Below are 23,934 nucleotides of genomic sequence, written 5' to 3'. Positions count from 1 at the left end.
ACGCCCAACCCCAGACCTAGGAGCAGCATGGACGGCGGTGAAAGCCAAAATCTAGCGGCCCTGGGCCGGCATAACAACCCTCTCAGGCCGCCAAACGCGTCAGGTGATGATATGAGGGCGGGGGCGATGGGGAAAGAGCCGAACTGACAATTCAAGTAAGGAAGGGGGATTCACGAAGGGCACTGCCGGCCGTGTACAGACCGCTTAGAAACGAAGTTCCCTCCATTCAACAACTCACCTCAGCACTCACGCTTAAGGCAACCATAAACACGACGGAACTACCGCATCCACAATGCACCGCGAGGGCCCAGGCCCCGGGGCGTGGCCGAACCCCACGCAAGCGTTCCGCCGGGCCGGAAGGCGATAAAAACACAATTGTGAAGCTGTTAGTGGCAGAAGGGGCTGTTGAGGACGTTTACTACGTTCAGGGAAACTTTAGGGCCTCTAGATATCTGCAGTGAGCGATGAAAAGAAATTGTGAAGCAAAAAACTCTTCCTCAGGCCGGAAGCGTCATGGGACTCCGGAATCACGTGGTACACAGGCGCCAAAGTCCCAAGTTAAAGAAATAAAGACATGGGGTTCCTTATCCTGCACCTTTAAAATTGGACTTGGGAAGTTGGGCTCTGCCTTACAGATCATTTTTCGGTCTGTTTCAGGTCGGCGTGCCCCGCTGTTAAGGTGATCGCCGTTTTCTCCGCAGTAACTATAATGGGTTTCTGCCTGGTTAGCCCACTTCCGCCCGTGTGCAAGATGGCGCTCGAGCGTTCCTGACCTTTACCGGGTTGGGCGGTGATTGCAGTCTGAGCGAGTAGGGGGTGGAGCGGTTAGTGAACGGCAAATGCAGAAGCTGCTGTGCGGGAGTCAGCGATGGACTGGAAAGAAATTCTTCGCCGGCGGTTAGCGTCGCCCAGCACAGGTACCTACAGTGAGTTTGGGAGGGGCTGCTCACGGAGTTAGGTCGGCCCTAAACTCCAGCAGGTAGGGGGGAGGTCGGGGAAGAGCAGCCTCTGGGAGCCGCACTTTACGCTTCTATAAAAGCTCTCTTGACAAAGGCAGATGGGACGTGATTTAGGGGTACTGAGAGGTTTGACCCACACTTCCCGGGAAAAGGTGTGCGGAAATGAAGAACTATCTTAGCACTCACTTACGTGGCCTTGACTAAGGCTTTGGAGGGATAATTGAGGACCCCGGTTCCAACCGTTCTTCGATCCTACTACAACCTATAACCCACTGATTGATCTTAATGCCTTTTTACTAACACACTTTTCACTTCTCTCCTTATGCATTTTAGATTTTATAATCAATTTTTCCTTATTCTTCCCCCCCTCCTTCACACTTGCTTGTTAACCAGCCTGGCTGAAGCTCTTATTCCACATGTACTCTCTGGGCAGCCGAAAGTGGCTGGAGAAAAACGGAACCGTGGTAAATTGTCTCACTTTGAATTCATGTCCACTAACCTAAAGCAAGTGTCTCGGTTATTCATTTGCACGTATTCCGTGTTTCCCTCCGTCGTCATTGTCCTACACTCTAAGGCAGTTTTCATCTTCCAGACCTCTAGTTTTCCAGTATGTGCTATCTACTCCTTATCTTTAGTTGATGAGCTTGTGTATATATTTGAGAAAGTCAGTACAAAGAAAAAACCTCACCTGTTCCCACTTACCGTTTCTATCAGTCCTTTCCCCACCATAGATCCCCATATACTTTGCCTTTACTGTTCAAAATGAACTGTCCGTACTGGTATTTGAGACAATTCCTCCACTCCAACAGCAGATCGCGTTCCCTTTCTTTTATTCACTGACTTCACTGTTCTTACCTTCTCTCTCATATATCATCAAGTTTTTCTTCTCCACTAGATCATTTGAATCAGCTTTGACAAACATGCTGTAATATATTCCATGTAAGAAATATCATTTCAGGGGCGCCTGGGTGGCTCAGTGGGTTAAAGCCTGTGCCTTCCGCTCAGGTCATGATCCCAGGATCAGGCTCATCAGGCTCTCTGCTCAGCAGGAAGCCAGCTTTCCCCCCCCCCCCCCCCCCCCCCCCCTCCGTCCTTTTTTGCTTTTTTTAAAAAAAAAAAAAAAAATTTAAAAAAAAAAAAAAAAGTCCCTTTTTTTTTTAATTTTTTCTTTCTTTTTTTTTTTTTTTTTTTTTGGCTGTCAAAAAAAGGTATTTTTGTTGAAGTAAATTTGCTTTATTTTTTAAAAAAAATTTTATTTAAATTCAATTACTTAACATACAATGTATTACTGGTTTCAGAGGCACAGGTTTGTGATTCATCAGTCTTATATAATACCCAGTGTTCATTACATCCCATGCCCTCCTTAGTGTATATCACCCAGTTACCCCATCCCTCCATCCTCCCTTCCCTCTAGCAACCCTATTTGTTTCCTATGATTAAAAGTCTCTTATGTTTTTTCTCCCTCTCTGGTTTCATCTTGTTTCCTTTTTCCTCTCTTCCCCTGTGATCCTCTGTTTTGTTTCTTAAATTCTGCATTTGAATGAAATAAAATTGTCTTTCTCTGATGACTTATTTTGCTCAGCATAATACCCTCTAATTCCATCCACATCATTGCAAATGGCAAGATTTCATTTTTGATGGCTGTGTAATATTCCATGATATATATACCATATCTTCTTTATCCATTCATCTGTCAGTGGACATCTGAGCTCTTTCCATAGTTTAGTTATTGTGGACATTGCTGCTATAAACACTGGGATGCATGTGTCCCTTAAGTTCACTACATTTGTATCTTTGGGGTAAATACCCACTCCATTACATCCATATTATGTACCAAATACTATTCTAGGCTATAGCAGTAAACAAAACAGACAAAAGTCTTTGTCCTTGTGGTACTTAGGCTTTAGTGTTGGGAGAGATGATAAATAATAAGCAAATCATTTTTGTTGTACAACTTGTATTTAAGGCTGTTTTCTTCATCGGTGTGCCAGATCCCATTTTTGCTACTCAGAGTTGTATTCCTGCAGTTGTCGCCTCTCTCCTGCATCAGTTTTTCTTTCTCATTCATTCCTATCACTGTATGAACATGGTGGTATTTCTCTCACCCTAAAGAAACTTCTTGTCTTAACTTCTACCTCTACCTATGCCTCACTTCCCTGCTCCCCTTACAGCAATGCTTGTTAGAAGAAGTGTTGATTAAATCTGTGCTGTAATTACTGCTTGTCAAGATCATCAGTAATCTCCATTGCTATTCCAGTGGTCAGTTTTTAGTCCTCACTTTACTTGGCCTGCTGGCATTCCCTGCCAGGATATGGTAGTTGGCTCTCCCCCTAAACATACTTTCCTCTCTTGGTTTCTGGGAGTCATACTCCCTCAGTTTTCTTCCCACCCCACCAGTCATGCCTTCTCAGTCTTTGTTTTCTTTTCCCCAGCAACTCAGCATTGGAGTGCCCAAAAGCTAAGGAAGTCCTTGGTCAGCTTCTGTTCTCTATCTATACTCACCTTCATGGTGAAATTAGCCATTCTTATGGCTTTAAATAATGTATATTTGCTGTTGTCACCTAAATTTATATCTCCACTTTCCAAATGCCAGATTCATATATCTCATTGCCTACTTGACATGGCCATTTGTCAAGTGGCCATGTCAGGTGACTCTAATAGGTATCTTAATCCTAAACTTGTCCAAAACTGAACTCCTGATCTCCTTTCTAACTTGCTTACCTGTTACTTTCCCCATCTGCTCAGGTCAAAACCTTTGGAGATCTCTTCAACTGTTTTGTTTGTCGGATACCCACATGCAGTTGTCTGCAAATCCTGAGACTAAGAAAATATATCCAGAATATTTACTCCTAACTACCTCTGTTGCAGCCACCACAATCCACGGCCATCACCATCTGTCACCTGGACATTAGCCTCCTAATTGCTGCTGTTGGCTCTCTCCCTCACCAGAATAAAAGCCAGGGTCTTTCTAATGACCCAGTGGCCTTGACTCTCATTACCTGCCTTCCCTCATCTACTCTTTCCTCTGGCTCACTCTGCTGCAGCCACACTGGCTGCGTCCTTCTTTCCTGGATACGCCAGGCACACTCCTGTCTTCAGGCCTTGGCGCTGGCTGTGTCCTTGCCTGGTATGCACTTCCCCCTGTTTATCTGCATAGACTGCTTCCTTGCCTTCTTCAAATTTTTTGCTCAGTTTCATCTCAGTGAGGCTTTCCCTGACACTGTATTGAAAGCCATATGTAGGTATGGACACATGTGTACATGTCCACTCATACTTGCTTGTCCCTAGAATAGTTGAATGAAAAAGAATAAGTGAAATCATGAAAATGACTCCAGGGATTTGGGCTGGGGTGACTAGATGAATACCACTAACTGGGTTGGAAATGTGGAATTAGAAGAAGAATAGTAAGGTGAGGGATGGGAAAATTATTTTAGATATGTTGGAGGTGAGGATGAAAATATTTTGTTTTGAATGTATGAATTTAAAGTTCAAGAGTTCAATGTCTGGGTTAGTGACATACATTTGGGACTCAGAAGCCAAACTACTAAGTTGAAATGAGGAAAAAAGATTAACAAAAAAGAAATGGCCAGAAAATAAGAATAAACAGTTAAGGTTAAAAATTAACTTGGCACATGTGGCAGAAATGCAGGGGAACGGCTCTGGAACATTGGAAAGAAGTGAGGCCAGGAGAAGGAAAGTAGACTATTGAGAAAATAGGTCACAGATCTGAAGATTTCAGTAAGGCTGACGTGTAGGTATCATGACAGGTTTTGAATAACCAGGAGAGAAAAATTATCTGAGAGTGTATTTAATTTAAATTTAGTATATTTAGGAACAGATAAGATCTGTGGTCTTGCCGTGGAACCGAGTGACAGAGGTGACCCCTCTTAAGAGCTGAGGGGTCACGGTTACTCATAAACATTTATGCTTCCTTGACGATTGCAGGACCTTGAGCTGAAAAACAGTGTGCGCTAGTTGCTGTGGTCAATACACAGTGCAGGGGACGGACTGAAGGAGACAGCTGTAGGCCAGTAGCAGGCCAGCTGGGGGCTAAGAGCAGCTTGAGATGGAAGAGGTTTCCATTACTTAGAGGAACAGTGATTGCAAGGATGAAACTTCATGAGGTCAAGGGCTGCATCTGTTTTCTCACCATGCTAGCCCTAGTGTCTAGTACTGTTCTGTACACAGTAGGTGCTCAAGAAGTACTTTTGATGGAATGAATCATGAACATACCAGAAGTCTGGAAGAAAGTGACTTGAGGAAGACACAAGTATAGTTACAAAAAGAAATAGAGGGAGCAACTAAGATGTGGTTGAAGATGCAGGGGAGGCTCTTCCAATTCTTGGTGCTTCAAGAAAATGAATGTAGATGTTCAGTGTATAAGCACAATTTTGAATGTCTTTTTTGCACTGTAATTACACCATAGTAAAAACAAATACTGATTTTAAGGGGTGCTTGGGTAGCGCAGTTGGTTTGAGCACCCATCTCCTGATTTTGGTTGAGTTCATGATCTCAGGGTCGTGAGATTGAGCCCCGTGTTGGGTTCCGCACTGGGTGTGGGGTCTGCTTAAGATTATCTCTCTTTCAGGGTGCCTGGGTGGCTCAGTGGGTTAAAGCCCCTGCCTTCAGCTCAGGTCATGATCCCAGAGTCCTGGGATCGAGCCCCGCATCAAGCCCTGCATCGGGCTCTCTGCTCGGCAGGGAGCCTGCTTCTGCCTCTCTGCCTGCCACTCTGCCTGCCTCTCTGCCTACTTGTGATCTCTATCTGTCAAATAAAATAAAATCTTTAAAAAAAAAGAAAGATTATCTCTCTCTCTCTCCCTCTCCTCTTCCCCCTCTTCTCTCTCTCAAAAAATAAGTAGGTAAAAATACTGATTTTGAAAGTGCTCTTCCCCCTTCAATCTGTTTTGTTACCAGGAAAAAAAAGTGAACAAGAATTAAAAGATGAAGAAATGGATTTGTTTACCAAATACTACTCAGAATGGAAAGGGGATAGAAAAAGCACAAATGAATTCTATAAGACCATTCCCCGGTTTTATTACAGGGTAAGTGGTATCTAAGCAAATGTCTCATGGAGTTTATAAATGAAATGTTAACTCTTAAAATGGGATCAGAATCTTTTATATAAATAAATAGAGGTTATATTTTAAATTTTATATATTCTTTCATTGTATTTGATCTTACTGTTTTGAAATTGATAAAATCTCAAGTTGCTTTTTCTTATAAATCTCAAGTTTTGATATAAATTGGTATAAGAACACAAAGTTGTTACTTGGCCCCCTTTTTCTGATTTACAGGCTTTTCCTTCCTATTTTTTCTTACGGATATTAGCAGTAGGTATTCTGTTGGATCATGTGTCTAGGTTTACTTGGCTGATTACCATTTTTAACTTTGTCTTTTACCCATGTTCTTAAGGTGTAATACATTTTGCTCAAGGTTAAACTGAAAAATAGATTAAAATGGAAAACTTGAAGAGTTGTACTTACGTTTGCTTGTGCCAAAACCATAAAGAACTCCTTGAAAGAGCGTATAGAAGACAGGAAGACCTTAAGAAAACTACTTACAGCTGAAATTGAAGGCCACTGAAAGAATAAGATCTATTTAGTATTATGTAAGATGTGACCACTATAGAAAAGTTAACTGTGAGATTTTAGCTGCATGTCTCTTAATTTTCTACCTTCTAAACTCAATTATAACATTATTTACAAAGATAGTAAATGTTGTTTTGCTTATATTTAGGAGCAATGTATTAATATAAGTGAATTACTTAGATAGTTGTAACATTTCTTCAAGTACAAGCCTTTTCCAAGTGAACCATTTTTATTGGAAACCTTTCTGTAATACTATTTCCCAGTCTTTTGAGAGTTATATGACTACGGGTGCCTAGCTGCCCTAGGGTCAGTAGAGCATATGATTCTTGATCTTGGGATATGAGTCCAAGCCCCATGTTGGGTGTAGAGATTATTTAAAAATAAAATCTTAAGGGGCGCCTCGGTGGCTCGGTGGGTTGAGGCCTCTGTCTTCGGCCTAGGTCGTGGTCCCGGGGTTCTGGGATCGAGCCCCGTGTTGGGCTGTCTGCTCCGCGGGGAGCCTGCTTCATCTTCTCTCTCTCTCTCTGCCTGCCTCTCTGCCTTCTTGTGGTCTCTGTCAGATAAATAAATGAAATCTTTAAAGGAAAAAAAAATAATAATAAAATAAAATCTTAAAAAAATTATATGACTAATCCACATTTGTCATGGAAAAGAGAAAAAATAGCTGATATTTTCCCATAACATTGCACAGAGATGTAAATAAATATTTCTACATGAATCCTTCTCCATACCTCTGTGTACACATGTGTTTAATAACAGTGGGATCATATCATATGTACTTCTCCCACTTTATGCATTTCACACTTTCTTAAACAGAGTCCACTAGACAATTAAAAACATTTTATAGTCTAGGGGAGCAGGAAGGGAATTGATGTTTATTGAGTGCCGATGTACTTCAGAGCACTTTATATTCATGATCTCATTTAATCAGGATTATGAAATAGTATCTTACCCAGAAACAGCCCTTAGATGTTGACATGACCCCATTTCTGAACCAAGGACTCAACTTTCCTGTACTGGAAGTACCAGTACCAATCTTTTGATCTACCCTGTGGTTTCTGAGGAATTCCTTTTACCCCATTTCTGTCTCTTCCTTCTCTCTGTGACCTCTTCCAGATCCCACATGGTCTCCTGTCTGCAGATGTGGATTTGTGGAATGTTCTTCTGTTTCTTCTCTCTCTGTCTTCCCACTGCTTTGGAGAAACCACCTGCTGTCTTTAGTTACCACTTCTCTCCTTGGCTGATTAGCTGGTTGACTAGCCAGTGGAGCACGATCACAGTCTCAGCCCCAGCCTTACCTTTTAATGCTTCCTCCTTTTCCATTCCTTTGGATGGGAGGGATGGCATCTTAGTTCTTGGAAATGAAAGAACAAATTTGACTATGGTTGCTTAGCTAGGTTTAATGGGGCTGAGTTACAGACAACAAAGAAATCCTCGAAGCAGGTTGTTTGAGGTTGAGCTGGAATTAGTCATTTTAAAGCCCTGTTTATGGAAATCACCCCAGCGAGCAGACTGTCTGCCTAGGAGGTGAATATAACAAACCTGGGCTTGACCATCTCCAAGAAGTAAGATCATTCAAGCTCAAAAGGCATACTTTGCTAAGACCGTGTATCTTCAGTTAGTTCTAATTTAATTCTTTGTCAGTCTAAAGTTAGAGTGGAAAGAGTGCTCTAAGAATATAAAATCAAACTTGGGCTAGACCATTAGCTCTTTCTAGGCAGGGATCTGGCATTACTGATCATTGGATTCTCTCTGGATCTCTTTTTGTTAAATGAACTTTCTGAATGAATGATAACTTGAAGTTAAGCAAAATTGAGATACAAAACATAATTTGAGGCAATGCAATATGTAGTTACTTTATGAGGCCCAGTATATTTTACATAATCCAATAATAGTCTAGAATTGAAATGTAAAAATTAACTCTAGTGTATTTTTAGCTGCCAGCTGAAGATGAAGTCTTACTACAGAAATTAAGAGAGGAATCCAGAGCTGTCTTTCTGCAGAGGAAAAGCAGAGAACTGTTAGATAATGAAGAATTACAGGTAAGAAAAGGATTAAAGGTTGCTTTGGACCTTAGCCATTTTTTTATTTGTACTAAAGTCATACAGGACCTCAGGGTGTCTTAATGGAGCCACAGCTGCCGAGTGGGTGAACACACAGGCCCTGGAGCGGTGAGTCCTACCAAAATCAACTGCAGAGCTTGCCTGGCACCAGCTCCCCAAGATCTTGTTTTGTTTTGTTTTGAAGTCCCTACGTGATTGTAATGTGAGGCCAATGTTGAGAAACACTACTATAGGGTCAGACTTTGGGGGTTCACATCCTAGCCATGCTCTGTGACCTTGGGCAATGGACTTAACATTTCTGTGCTTCAGTTGTCATCTGTGACGTAGGGATAATAGTATCTATCTGCATCACAGTTATATGGATTAAAGAGGTACTGTAGCGTGGGGGGATGGGATAACTGGGTGATGGGCATTAAGGAGGGCACATGTTGTGATGAGCTCTGGGTGTTCTGTGCAACTAATGAATCGTTGAACACAACATCAGAAACTAATGATGTACTATATGTTGGCTAATTGAACACAATAATTTTTAAAAGCTTAAATAAAAAATAAAAAATAAAATAAAGAGGTTCCATATATGAAAACTTTAAACTTGGGCATTCAGTAAACGCCAGCTATTTGTATTATGTTATTAGTAATCAAAAGGGTAATAGGGAATGAGATTCATCTTACTATTAAATCTCTACTATCAGACTTTCATTTTAATGGAAATAACACATTTAACGATGTTAAATTTTGTTTTATTAACTATAACATCTTCATTTCTGGAATTCTCCTAAGAACTTATGGTTTTTGCTGGATAAGCACCAGACACCGCCTATGATTGGAGAGGAAGCAATGATTAATTATGAAAATTTTCTAAAGGTTGGTGACAAAGCTGGACCAAAGTGCAAGTAAGTTTCATTAAGTATAATTAACAAAGGAGTATGTTATGTTAAGCATTTGAAATGCCAGAAATAAATGTCAATGAAAATATAAGTCAATTGTGTGACAGTTTGAGTCCTTTCAGTTATTAATGAAATTTAAAAATTATTTAGTCAAGCAAAACTTCATTGGTATGAAGTTATTAAAAGAAACAAATGGTTTAGAAGGAAAAAATGAAACGAGATGGGATCTGGAGGGAGCAAACCATAAGAGACTCAATCTCAAAAAACAAACTGAGGGTTGCTGGAGACTAGGGAGGTAGGGGTAGGGAGAGGGTGACTGGGTTATGGACATCGGGGAGGGTATGTTCTATGGTAAGTGCTGTGAAATGTGTAAGCCTGATGATTCACAGACCTGAACCCCTGGGGCAAATAATACATTATATGTTAATAAAAATAATTAAAAAAAATAATAGTTTATAATATAGTGTATTTATATACTATACAACTATATATATATATATATATATATATAGTACATTTATATACAAGAGTATAGGTTTTCATTCTTTTTTGGGTTGTTTTAGCCTTTCATAAAATGATAAAATTCAAAGATGTCTGACAGTATTTTAAGTTTTGAACTGTGGTTCTCACTTTGATTTTTTTCATTTTGGTTTTTAATTGTTTGAATTCATGCAGTTTGCTAATTCAATATGTTTGCTCTGTTGGGAGATAATTTTAATCTTTATTTCCTTTCCTTAGGCAGTTTTTCACAGCAAAAGTCTTCGCAAAACTCCTTCATACAGACTCTTATGGAAGAATTTCTATCATGCAGTTCTTCAATTATGTCATGAGAAAAGGTGATTTCATTTTCATTGTGTTTAAACTCTTATCTGGGAATCAAGGAGATTTTGGTACATGCGTTTACAATATTTCTTCTATGTGAAACAACTCTCTTAGTAAGTTTGAATAAATAGCAGAATTTCTTTCTTTCTTTTTTTTTTCTTTTGTAAAAGAGAGAACAGAACACGCATGAGTCAGGGTTGGAGGGTAGGTGTTGTGACAGAGGGAGATAAAGAATCCCAAGCAGACTCCATGCCCAGCAGGGATCCCAACACACAGTTGGATATCAGGACCCTGAGACCCTGACCGGAGCCAGAATCAAGAGTGAGATGCTTAACTGAGTTACCCACACACCCCTGAAGAGCAGAATTTCTTATTTCTTACCTTTGGATGCAGATTTATTTTTTATTTTTCTGATTCTCTCCTGGAGGAACTTATTAGAGCCAAGATTTTCTACCATAAATTTGGGCATTATTATAAATAACACAAAACAAAAACATGTATCCTAAAGATACTAGCTAAGAGTTATATATTAAAAGCTGAACCAAGAGGGACACTTGGGTGGCTCAGTGGGTTAAGCCTCTGCCTTTGGCTTAGGTCGTGATCTCAGGGTCCTGGGATCAAGCCCCGCAGCATCGGGCTCCCTGCTCTGCAGGGAGCCTGCTTCCCCTCCCCTCCCCCGCCTGCCTCTCTGCCTACTTGTGATTTCTGTCAAATAAATAAATAAAATCTTTAAAAAAAGTAAAATAAAATAAAAAATAAAAGCTGAACCAAGAGTTTTAATGTAGTGATTTAAATGATTTTAATTCACTGGTAATTCTGTTTTACCAACATACAGTTGACCCTTGAAGAACACAGAGTTTGGGGCACTAACCTCTCATGTAGTCGAAAATCTGAGTATAAGTTCTGGCTCCCCAAAAACTGAACAGTTAAGAGCCTGTTTTTGGCTGGAAACCTTACCAATAACAAACAGTTGATTAACACGTTTTATATCTTACATGTATTATATACTGTATTCTTACAATAAAGTAAGATAGAAAAAAGAACGTTACTATGAAAATCACGAGGTAAGGCATCTGGCTGGCTCAGTCAGTGGAGCATGCAACTCTTGATCTCGGGGCTGTGAGTTTGAGCCCCATGTAGGATGTAGAAATTATTTAAAAAAAAAAAAAAGAATATTTTGAAGGGCATCAACTTTATTGTCGCTTTAGGCAGGGTAGAATTGTTGCTATCTGCCATTAATTCTATGGTATATTTTGATACAAACAATTTTAGGGTTACTGGATAAGTAATATATGCGTGTGAAGAAGTATGTAAAGTTATTAATTTGTCCCTCTAATCTAGCTGTTTATCTCCTTTTATCCATATATATGCTAAAGGACAGATCTTAAAATTACATTATATCTTTATTGTTAGTTTGGCTTCATCAGACAAGAATAGGACTCAGTTTATATGATGTTGCTGGACAAGGATACCTTCGGGAATCTGTAAGTATTAACCTACTTTAATAACTTCTATAGACACAGAATGTTAACAGTAGTTATCACTGAGTGTTGGGATCAAAGGTGATTTTATTTTTCTTTCTCTGATTTTGTTTGTTTTCACAAATAATGTGTTACTAAAAATCTTTTAAAATGAATATTGACCCCCCCAAAAGTATATATTGACCACAAAAATCTTTTCTAGATTCTTTTTCTCCAACTTTTGAAAATAGCTTTTCAAAGGAGAAAATTAAAAGAATGTAGTGGGGTTTTTTGTTTTTGTTTTTTTTTTTAAAGATTTTATTTATTTATTTGACAGAGAGAGAGAGATCACAAGTAGGCAGAGAGGCAGGCAGAGAGAGAGGGGGAAGCAGGCTCCCTGCTGAGCAGAGAGCCCGACTTGTGGCTTGATCCCAGGACCCTAGGATCATGACCTAAGATGAAGGCAAAGGCCCAACCCATTGAGCCACCAAGGCGCCCCAAGAATGTAGTGTTTTAACAGGATTAAAAATCATTGAAGAAAGAGGAAAACTTTTCATTATTCCTGAGTGTTACAAATGTTAGCATCAGGAATTTTTCAGGCTTACAAAGAACAGAAAGTTTGATAATGCTTTTAATAAGGGAATATATAATAGGCCATGATTTCCCAAACTCTCAATTTGCAGTGCCCTTAGTATCTCAGTAATTTCTGCATAGTGCTTTTAGGTCAAAAGAAATACCTGAGTTTCATTTATTAGTTCTGAAAAATTTATGAAAGTATTTATTAAGCTTATTATATTAGCCATTTGAAAAAAAAATACACCTAAGTTGAAAGTAATATTTTTGCTTCATTCTTAAATTACAAATACTAATGGAAATTGTGCCCATGGGGCACACTGTATGGCCAGTCAATCCTGGCAGTTAAGATTGGACAGTTGTCCTTCACTTCCCGTTCCATGTGGTACTTGCTTTATGACAACCATCAAGAACCTAGCTTCACAAAGATTTATGTCATCAAAAAAGCATGTATCCCCATCAGTGTCGATAATGTGCACTATCTTGAGGTCATAGCTCTAGCTCATAGCCACATCAGTTTTGCACTCTTTGGTGAAGTCATTGTTTCCCTGAAATTTTTTTAATATCCTGCTGCACCCCTGTGAGTTTACTGAAGCATTCCTGGGGCACAGTATGGGAACTGTTGGTTTAGCCTTCACATTGCTGGTGGGAGTATAAAATAGAGGAGGGAGGTGGGAAGTTTTCTCCTCCCTGCTTGTGCTCTCTCTTGCTATCTCGGTCTCTCTCAAATAAATAAAATCTTTTCAAAAAATTTAAAAATAAATACAAGACTTTATTTATTTGAGAGAGAGACCAAGCATGAGAAAGCACAAGTAGGAGGAGGGGCAGAGGAAGAAGCAGGCACCCTGCTGAGCAGGGGGGCCAATGCAGAGCTCTATCCCAGAACCCTGAGATCAGGCCCAGAGCCACCCAGGCACCCTCTTTTTGTTCCTTTTGATTTTGGAACTATACCAAATATATTGCTTATTCAAAAATGTTAAATTGAAACAAAAAGTAAAACAATATAGGTTTTACCACTAACATAGTTATGATTTTATTTTATCACTAATATACTATTAATGCTGAATAATTTTTAGGACTGAAATTCAGCATTCCAGCATCTAACAAAGAAACAAGATCGGACAGTTAACTCTTTAACGTTTTGATTTGTTTTCTTTCAGGATTTAGAAAACTATATATTGGAACTAATTCCTACTTTGCCACAATTAGATGGGCTGGAAAAGTCTTTTTACTCCTTCTATGTCTGTACAGCAGTTAGGAAATTCTTCTTCTTTTTAGACCCTCTAAGAACAGGTAAAAGAAAATCTTAGATGTTATAAGGATATTATTCTAAATCTCAATAACTAAAGTCTTGAAAATGTCATTCATTTTTCTACTATGTCATTGCCTTTAATATATAAAGATCTTTTATGATTTATTTGGACCATCTAGAACCAACTTTGTGACAGTGGGCATGTCACCTAACTTCTTAGTTTCTTCATCTCCAAAGTGATGTATGAACTGGATAAACATTGACTCCTTCTGGTTCTAAGAAACCAGTTATTCTGAAATGATTTGCTATCCCTGATATGTAATATACTGGAGAGCTGTTCTTGATGAAAGATACGAAGCTTTAAAATATCAATTGTGTGATTACTCTTCTAAAATAATGCCTTTATATTGAGCTCCTCTTTTTTAAAAAATGAAACTGTGTTTGTTCTTTAAAGGGAAGATTAAAATTCAAGATATTTTAGCATGCAGCTTCCTAGATGATTTATTGGAGGTAAATATGTTTTTTAAATACCTAATTATATCACTTGACAGTTACTATCTTCTAATTATGTCTCTGTGTTTATTTAGTTAAGGGATGAGGAACTGTCCAAGGAGAGTCAAGAAACTAATTGGTTTTCTGCACCTTCTGCCCTAAGGGTATATGGTATGGTTCTTGTCATAATGCTAAAATTTGAATGATCCATTCCTCAGTTAATTAGCGTTCAAAGGGCAATTTTATACATAGGCTTATTTACCTTAGGATGAAAGTATTCTAATTACTTTAAGAGCTAGTATTCTAGGTTACTAAAATTTACTTGTCATTTTCTTACTCTTTAATAGAACATACAGAATGTAATTTGATCCTTTCTTGTTGACTCAGGAACATCATTATGAACATCAGTCATTATCTTGCATTGTGATAAAATGCCACTGCTGTCAGCGTCCACAGTGGCAAGTGTTCTTAGGACTGTTTGCTTTTTCCTTTAATTTCATTAGTATGCTCCATTATTCTCTTGGGTGGTCTTTGGATTCCTTTTGGCATCCTTGATCTCTGCTTTCAAGAGCCAGCATGTCAGTGTTTTTTATTCACCCCTGTCTCTAATTTTGAAACTTAGGAAAGTTCTAAAAGTTTGCAAACTGAAAACAGATAGTGATGGCAATAGCCCAAAGGCCATGGCTTTATGCAGAGCTTAGGGACTGTGGTGATAGAGAGTGCAGGGCACTACCCTAATATAGATTGAAGATCAAAGTATTAACCAATAAAAAGAACTTCTGGTGTTTATTCTTTTGTCCTCAGATTTTTATTTTGGTCATAAATGTCTTTTTATCATTTTTCTTCCCAAGGCCAGTATTTGAATCTTGATAAGGATCACAATGGTATGCTCAGTAAAGAAGAACTCTCCCGCTATGGAACAGCAACCATGACCAACGTCTTCTTAGATCGTGTTTTCCAGGAGTGTCTCACTTATGATGGAGAAATGGTAGTAGTTTAAATCTGATAAGTTTTAAAAATTTAGGCTCCCACAGTTTTCATGAACCTTTCCCTTGATGTGATACAGCATTATTTTTATATCAGTATCTTTAAATCTGAACTAATCAAATTGTGAATTTTGGAGCCTTTAATCTTAAGGTAAATTTTCTTAAAAACATTATGGACTCAGGACAAATATAAAATTTTAATAATTTTTTCATTTCATTATCAGTGTATCTCTCTTTTTAATGTTTCAAGTTCTGTTTAAATTCCAGTTAGTTAACATGTAGTGTAATATTAAGAATTTAGTGATTCATCACTTACTACACACCCAATCCTCATCCCAACAAGTGCCCTCCTTAATACCCATCACTCTTTTAGCCCATCTCCCCTGCCCACCTCCCCCTAAGGAGTATGGATTAGGGGAGAAAAAAAAGAATCTGAAAAATCGGCAAATCCTGTTGACTCTTTTCATGTAGATGTAGATAGTTCATTAAACTTCCAGATCAGATAGTGTACCACAGATGCCGTGATTTAAATCTAAGAATCAAGTTGTATTTCTTTCTGTAAGTGGCTGTATTAATAGCTACTGATTAACATGCCCTGTCCTCTTACCACAACAATGCACAATACTTAAGGAAATTCTACCTAGCATTTTATTTTTTTTTTAAGATTTTATTTATTTATTTGACAGAAATCACAAGTAGGCAGAGAGGCAGGCAGAGAGAGAGAGGAGGAAGCAGGCTCCCTGCTGAGCAGAGAGCCCAATGTGGGGTCTGATCCCAGGATCCTGGGATCATGACCTGAGCCAAATGCAGAGGCTTTAACCCACTGAGCTACCCAGTTGCCCTTCTACCTAGCATTTTAAAATCACCATCCTTGCTATTAAAAACATGTGTTAAGGATGTGATAAATTATCAAACCAATGACACTTAAGAAATGGTCATATTGTCAGAAGAGAATTGGTGTTTTAGGTTTTATCACTTAGCTTGAATAGCAGTTTTCTAAACACCATTTTTAGCTAGCAGTATGGGAAAAAGGGGGAACTCTGCTTTGTGACTCCTACAGCTGTCTACAGTCGACAATGAGGAGCTTGTAGCTTGTAGTGGACTAATGACTTCTGGTGAATACAGTCAGAGGCTACAGCTATGGATGGAGTTAGACCGTGATGAGGCTGTATCTCTTTAGCTCTTTATACTGCAATTCACACAAAAGGAACTCTTAATCTTAGCCTAAAAAAAACTACGAGAATATAAAATTTCTTCTAAGTGTAATATCCAAAGTGTTCTTTTCACCGTGCAAAAAAAGTAATGAGTATCCCTTTTTTGTAGAGAAAGCTTTCTGTTTTCTTCATGTCTTTCTGGCTTTCATTTGTGCTTTTTTGCCTTCTGGATGAGAACAGTTTCAGTTCACTGTATAATATTGGGTATTTTTAAGATGGCTTATTATTATTCTTTTTTTTTTTTAAGATTTTATTTATTTATTTGACAGACAGAGATCACAAGTAGGCAAAGAGGCAGGCAGAGAGAGAGAGAGAGAGGGAAGCAGGCTCTCTGCTGAACAGAGAGGCCGATGCGGGGCTTTATCCCAGGACCCCGAGATCATGACCTGAGCCGAAGGCAGAGGCTTTAACCCACTGAGCCACCCAGGCGCCCCGGCTTATTATTATTCTTATCTGATTTTAAAATGTTTAAATATTTCAAAATAACTATTTAAATATACTGTTCTATTCATTCCAGATAAACTGGTTCTTTTTTTTTTCTTTTCTTTTTTTTTTTTTTACAAACTTATCACACTGAAAGGAAGATACTAATTTAGTGGCATTGTATAATAGCTTAGTCATTGTCCTATCTACTTCAAAGGCATAATAAAATAAAATTACTTCTTAAGACAGCAACTCTCTCATAAGAAAATGAGCTATATCCTCAAACTGTCCTATACAGATTAACTGCTTTGTAGAATTTCTAGAAACCAATATTAAGTATACAAATGGATATCTCATTTCTTATTTTTTAAAAAATTGCCATTTTTATGAGAGACTCTTGACTGGGAAACAGTTGTGGAAGGGGAGGTAGGTGGGGGGGATGGGGTAATGGGGTGATTGGCAGTATCATGTGAAGAGCACTGAGTGTTATATGCAACTAATGGTGTACTATAAATTGGCTAATTGAGGAACACCTGGGTGGCCGAGTCAGTTAAGCATCTGCCTTCAGCTCAGGTCATGATCCCAGGGTCCTGGAATCAAGTCTCACATCGGGAGCCTGCCATTTCCTCTGCCCCTCCCCCTGCTCATGATCTCTCTCTCTCTCACTCTGTCTCTCAAATAAATAAAATCTTTAAAAAATATGTTGGCTAATTGAATTTAAATTTTAAAAATTGCCATCTTTGATTGTAAAATAGCTTTAAATCATTAGATATTCAATTGAAAAGTTCATTCCAAACAAGACTTCTAACGAATGTCATCTTCTTTTCTACAGGACTATAAAACCTACCTGGACTTTGTTCTTGCATTAGAAAACCGAAAAGAACCGGCAGCTCTGCAGTATATTTTCAAATTACTTGATATTGAGAACAAAGGATATCTGAATGTCTTTTCACTTAATTACTTTTTTAGGGTAAGTCTCATTTGTGTAAATGAGTCATTGTTCCTTAAGATAATATTATACTTAAATATACAATATTAAATTATATTATACTTATATATATAATATTAAATTGATTTAAATTATCTATGTAACAATTTTATCTAATTTGTGATATTTAAGTATAACAAAAGGGTATACTAACAGATTTTATTATTAATATTTTTTAAGTAGCTCCATGCCTGGCATGGAGCCCAACATGGGGCTTGAACTCCCAACCCTGAGACTAAACCCTGAGCTGAAATCAAGAGTTGAACACTTAATTAACCGACTGAGCCACCCAGACATCCCAATTTACTAACAGATTTTAGAAGAAAATAAGTCTTTTAGTTTTTTTTTTTCTATTTTTTAAAAACATAAGTAGACTAAAGCAAAGCTGATTTGATTAGTTGTAGAACCTTAAAATGTATAAATATGTGTCAGGGGCTATACTGGCCACTGGAGATACAGACATACATGAGAAATTTTGTGCTTTGGTGATCAAAAACTAGTGTGTAAAATCCTTCAGAAGCTTCAGTTAAACAGTTCAGAAAAGGTAGAAGTTTTGCAGACTTTGGTAGTAGTAGATTCTTTTAAATGCTGTGCTGTAAAAAATAATTATTTATTTTAATAATTTTAAAATTATTGTATGCTGCATTTCAGCATGAAAACAGGTTTGCTGAAGTGCTTATTTTGTGTCTTAGGTGGTCTCAGAGAATAATGTGATGAGTTCTGAGAAGGGAAATTTGAATGTATCTTATCTGATGAGCATTCAAATGCACAGGGTGTAAAAATAGGAATGTCTGCCCTTCTAAGACAAATCATTCCTAAATTTGAATGGTGACTTTTCTATTTGGTAGAATAGTTTTGTACAGTAGTATTTCACTATTACCTTATTTCTATGGCTAGTTTTTAGATGACTGATTTTTGGTTAAAATATGGTTAAGAACAGTAGGAAAATGGCTTTTTTTAAACAATGAAAATGACATTTTCACATCTTTGTCACAAAACATTTTTCCCCAGAGGCTTCTCCTTTTCCATTTAAATATCTGGGATACTTTAAAAATAACTATTTGGTTCTGAGTTTCATAGTATGTAAAATTCATAGTTTTATGTTAAATCCCCTAAAACTTCCGTAATGATTTCCTAGGCAGTAATGACTACCAATATTAGGATAAACTACAATTGCAGTATTAGGATACATTTTTAAAAAATTGAATCCATGGCTAATCTGAGAGTATAACACCAACTCATCCTATCAATGCCCCATTTCAGGCAGACCTATTAAATGAAAATTCAGTTTTAGAAAAACAAACTAAATATTTTTAGAAATTAAACACTCAACCCTTTTTCTTTTCTTTTTTTTAAAGATTTTATTTATTTGTCAGAGAGAGAGAGAGAGCAAGAGAGGGAACACAGGCAGGCGGGGTGGGAAGAGAGAAGCAGGCTTACCGCAGAGCAGGGAGCCTAATGGGGGTCTTGATCCCAGGACCCTGGGATCATCACCTGAGCCACCCAGGTGCCCCTCATTCCTTTTTCATGAAGAGTTCTTTACAGTATCTTCTCTTAGAATATTAAAATTTTTGTTTTTAAAATATTTTATACACACATTTATTTTATCAAAGTATTTAGGCTTGGTTATATGGGTTAAATACTTACTGGTGCTGCATCCTGCAGTCCTAAGCTGTTCGTAGAGTCTTTATCAATACCCCACTGATAAAGGTCAGCCTAGATGGAGCACTCGACCCTGTCTCCAGGTCTGCAGCTCTAGTGGCTGTGAGTATACTCAGATTCTCACCTGCTGCAAAGAGATAACCTGTGCACATGCTGGTATCGGGGGCACCACATACAGAGTAGGCATCTGCAACATATTTATTCAATTCTTTACCAAGAATTTTAAGCTTCACATTTTCTAGTGAATGTCTCTCCCCTAAAATACTTACTAGTCCACCTGGATCACAGTAGTTTCTTCTGTTAATAGTTTTTTTTTTTTGTTCTGTTCTGTTTTGTGTTTGTTTGTTAAAGGCTTTGTTATAAAAGAGAGTTTGAGGGAGGCTTACCTCCATTTTTTTTTTTTTTTCTGTCAAGTATAAGGCATAATACAGGGTGGGAGGCAGAGGTGGCAGATTGGGTGTCTTAAAGAATGGTGAAGGTATGCACAGCATTCCTGGAGAATGCAGGGATCAGGCATAACAGAATAATTGCTAGGCCATGTAAAGGCCCATGGGAGGTTGGAGACCATTCCTATATGGTAGTAACAATCTGTGGCCTTGTATACTTTTTTCTGGAATTCTCAATAGCAAGATAGAGATCTACAAAGGTTGATGGTTATACTGATCATTGTTTAAATTTTGCTGACTGGATGTGAAGCAAGTTCAAGGAAGTTGAGAACATTGGCAAGAGTGGTTGAAAAGATAAAGCTTGTGGTCTGATAGGAAAAGATGTGGGACTAGAACGGGCCATGGGACAGGAAGGGGGCTGTGGTATATTTTTTATTTACAGACTTATTCCTACCCATACAGGCCATACAGGAACTCATGAAAATCCATGGACAAGATCCTGTTTCATTTCAAGATGTCAAGGTTACTTTCTCTTTTCTTTTCTTTAAGTAAGCTCTGTACCAAGTGGGGGCTTTTGAACTCTCATGACCCTGAGATCAGGAGACACATGATCTACCGACTGAGCCAGCCAGGTGCCCCTTACGTGTTCTTTTAATATATGGGATACCAGTTGGGATGCCTGCATGGCTCAGTCAGTTAAGAGTCTGACTCTTGGTTTTGACTCAGGTCATGGTCTCAGGGTCCTGGGATGGAGCTCACGTTGGTCTTTGCGGGGAGTCTGTTTCCCCTCCCTCTCTCCCTTTGCCCCTCCCCCTGCTTGTGCACACACGTGCTCTAAGATAAATCTTTTAAAAAATAATATAATAGCAGATAATCATCTGTATTAAGTGAAATTTTGTATGAAAGAAACTTACGAATACGAAGTACTGAACTGAACCAAGTATTTGCTGTTATTTATTCTGAACCAAATTTCAATCATTAGAAACTGAGACCACACTTGGAATAATGATTTGCATAGTTTATAATGTTAGCATTGTCAGACTGTATTTTCATTGGAAGCATTCATTCATTTTGATTGAAAAGAGAATCAAATATAGCCTGCATCCTTTGGCAGCCTATTCCAGTGTAAAATGAATTTTTAATCTTGGTAACTACAGTTGACCCTTGAACAACACAGGAGTTAGAAGTAATGCCCCTCTCCCATGCAACTGAAAAATCCATGTAGAACTTTTGACTCCCCCAAAAACTTAACTACTCATAGCCTACTGTTGACTGGAAGCTTCACATAAACAATAACATAGCTAACACATATTTTGTATATGTTTAACATACTATAATTCGTAAAAATGGAGCTAGAGAAAAAATGTAACTGAGAATCATCAGAAAAGGAAATGCATTTACAATATACTGTATTTATCCAAAATATCTACGTCTGGCTGGACCCATGCATTTCTGATCTGTGTTGTTCAAAGGTCAAATGTATTTAGGTTTGGGCACTTTTTAAATCTACTCTTTCAAAGGTCTTACTTGCTTTTGTATTATTAAGGAGCTATCAATCCTACAATATGAAAACTACCACTATTTGAAACACAGGCTAATGCTTCATTTTCGTAGTCAGACTTTCACCAGCTGTAAAAAACCTATAGTACCTAACATAGATTCAGGTTCAGGTTAAGTACTATAATAAAATAACCATCTGATTTTAATTAAGTATAAAATAAAGGGCTATTTTAGTTTAATATAAATGAGACAAATTTGAAGCTATTCAACAAAAAACCTAAGAACTAGTAATTTTAAATTGCCACTAACCTAGAAAAAGGTTTCATAAACATACAAGATTAAGAGCTCATACATTTCATTTACCTGAATTGTTTTAATCTTTTTTTTTTTTTTTTTTTACGATTTTGTTTATTAGAGAGAGGGAGATTGAGAGAACGAGTGGGAGGAGGGGCAGAAGGAGAAGCAGACTCCTTGTGGAGTAGGGGGCCCCACGTGGGGCTTGATCCCAGGACCCTGGGATCATGAACTGAGCTGAAGGCAGACACTTAACCAACTTGAGCCACCCAGGCACCCTTAAAGAGTTATTTTGTTTGTTTATTTAGAGAGGGCATGCGCATGTAAGCAGGGGGAGGTAGAGGGACAAGTGGACTCTGCACTGAGTGTGGAGCTTGAGCTCACAACCCTGAGATCATGACCTGAGCTGAAATCGAGTCCAATGCCCAACCAATTGAGCCACCCAGGCAGCCTGAATTGTTCTAATCTTTTTAAAATGTAGTTTACCTCCTTAAATGCCACTAGATCTTCTGAGTAATTTTACTACAAAAAGATGAAAAAACATGTACCTAATTCCTTGTAAATACTCATACAGTATACCTCGTAATATAGAAGTATTTTCATCTATTCCAGTAAATTTTAGCACAATTTCACTGTCATTCTGGATGACTATTTCTTTAATATGACTAATTCTTCAAAACTGAACCTCCCCCACCCACCACCCATCTTAAATCCAGGGTATAAAAGGTTGACCTCTATATTGGAAATGAAGTTTGTCATTATCTTGACTTTGGAAGCATTTATGTTTTTAGTTGGAGCTGAGTTTGCATTTAAACCAAGACCATACATCACCACCAATTAAAAGACAATAGAAAAGTTTAGGATACTTAACATGTATTCAAAGAATGCTGCATTAGTTTTGCCACTAATTTGCTATGTTGTTTGGATTAAACTCTGAGCCTCAGTTTCATTCTCTTTTAAGATGAGGGAGAGTGGGGCACCTGGGTGGCTCAGTCAGTTAGGCATCTGCCTTTAGCTCAGGTCATCATCCCAGGGTCCTTGGATGGAGTCTTGAGTCAGGCTCCCTGCTCCACAGGGAGTCTCCTTCTCCTTCTCCCTCTGCCTGCTGCTCCCCCTGCTTGTGCTCTACAGCCCCCTCTGTCAAATAAATAAATAAAATCTTTTTTAAAAAAGGGTGGGGAGAGAAGGAAAGGGGGATGGATAGCTGTTATGTACCTAAGGAATCTTTCAGTAAAATTCTGTGATTGTACATAGAGAAAAGGAGATTGCCTGTGTGTGAACTGGAAAGGAAAAAAACTAGAACAAAAAATTTTACATAAGCTCAAGTGCCAGCCTTGTATTTCACATCAAGATATAATAGAAATTTAGTGAATCAGATAGATTTCATTGTGTTTTTCTCTCACAGGATGAAATCTTTGATATGGTTAAACCAAAGGATCCTTTGAAAATCTCTCTTCAGGATTTAATCAACAGTAATCAAGGAGACACAGTCACCACCATTCTAATCGACCTGAATGGCTTCTGGACTTATGAGAACAGAGAAGCTCTTGTTGCAAATGACAATGAAAACTCTGCAGACCTTGACGATACATGATCTCTCAAAGACGAGACTGTGTTCATTAAGATAAGCTTGAATGCTGCACACAAAACCTTTCAAGCACAATCCTTAGAAATGGCCTAAATAAAACACTTTATATGCCTATAGAACACAACAAATGTTCTGGTTATTGGAATTTTGGTTGCAGTAGTTTGGAAACAATAGGACCAAATACGGTTTTAGGACGTATTAAATTCTTGTTGCACTTAGCTCAAATATAGCAAGTGTGATTTGATAAAGGTAGGAATCCACTTTAAATATGTATAATCTTTAGATATAAAGGAAGTTATCATGGGATATTTCTGACATTAGACATTAAGACATTAAATATTTGAGGGATAGTTTATATGTGGTCATTTAACCTCAAGTCTTCTAAAAGTATTCCCTGTATCAGAGATTATAAACTTCCCATTCATTAGAATAGAGCCATTTCATTTCTGGGTTAGTAGTGTTTGGAGATGATATCTCTTTTTATAAGATATTTCAGTAAAAAGTATTCAAGTTACTCTTTCACTTTAATTAAAATCACTGGTATAAAATAATCTGTCTAGCTTTATTAACCAGTACCAGGGTCACATTTTATAAAACTCAACCCCATTTTGTTAAGGATTTTTGTTAGAGAATTTGTTAATTCAGTGTAAAGGTTCTCAATTATACTGTTGTTTCATTTTTTTTATGAGAAGAAAGATTAGAAGAGGGTAAAATAATCATGAACTATGATCCAGGGGGGGAATAGTAAATATAAAAGAAGGGTCAAAAGGGAAGGAAAAGTAAAAGAGGCTTAA

At 38.0% G+C, this 23,934-nt stretch overlaps 2 protein-coding genes across 3 annotated transcripts in view; one reads left to right on the top strand and one right to left on the bottom strand.

The window, feature by feature from the left end:
• LOC111159905 (KIAA0391 ortholog) overlaps positions 1 to 505 on the bottom strand; it is a 141,911-nt gene extending 141,406 nt beyond the window's left edge. The window contains exon 1 of the mRNA XM_022522584.1: positions 239 to 505. The gene's annotated coding sequence lies outside the window, so the exon portion shown is untranslated. The remainder of the gene's footprint in view (positions 1 to 238) is intronic.
• On the top strand, positions 496 to 23,611 carry LOC111159912 (protein phosphatase 2 regulatory subunit B''gamma). 2 transcript variants are annotated; one of them, XM_022522601.1, is made up of 13 exons: positions 496 to 917; positions 5,877 to 6,004; positions 8,488 to 8,592; positions 9,394 to 9,506; positions 10,239 to 10,336; positions 11,736 to 11,806; positions 13,516 to 13,648; positions 14,062 to 14,117; positions 14,195 to 14,270; positions 14,951 to 15,087; positions 17,555 to 17,692; positions 20,221 to 20,280; positions 22,958 to 23,611. In XM_022522601.1, the coding sequence occupies exons 1-13, from the start codon at positions 869 to 871 to the stop codon at positions 23,144 to 23,146; spliced, it is 1,353 nt and encodes a 450-aa protein (XP_022378309.1). In that variant the 5' UTR covers positions 496 to 868; the 3' UTR covers positions 23,147 to 23,611. The 2 variants fall into 2 exon arrangements, with proteins under 2 accessions (XP_022378309.1, XP_022378302.1); XM_022522594.1 differs by having other exon boundaries at positions 578 to 926.
• Positions 23,612 to 23,934: the final 323 nt, after the last annotated feature.

Source organism: Enhydra lutris, unplaced genomic scaffold (assembly GCF_002288905.1).
Source record: "Enhydra lutris kenyoni isolate GAN:26980312 unplaced genomic scaffold, ASM228890v2 scaffoldscaffold4, whole genome shotgun sequence".
NCBI classification, from domain to species: Eukaryota; Metazoa; Chordata; class Mammalia; order Carnivora; family Mustelidae; genus Enhydra; species Enhydra lutris.
Note: the sequence above shows the minus strand (reverse complement) of the source record. Positions and strands in the feature narration are given on the sequence as shown.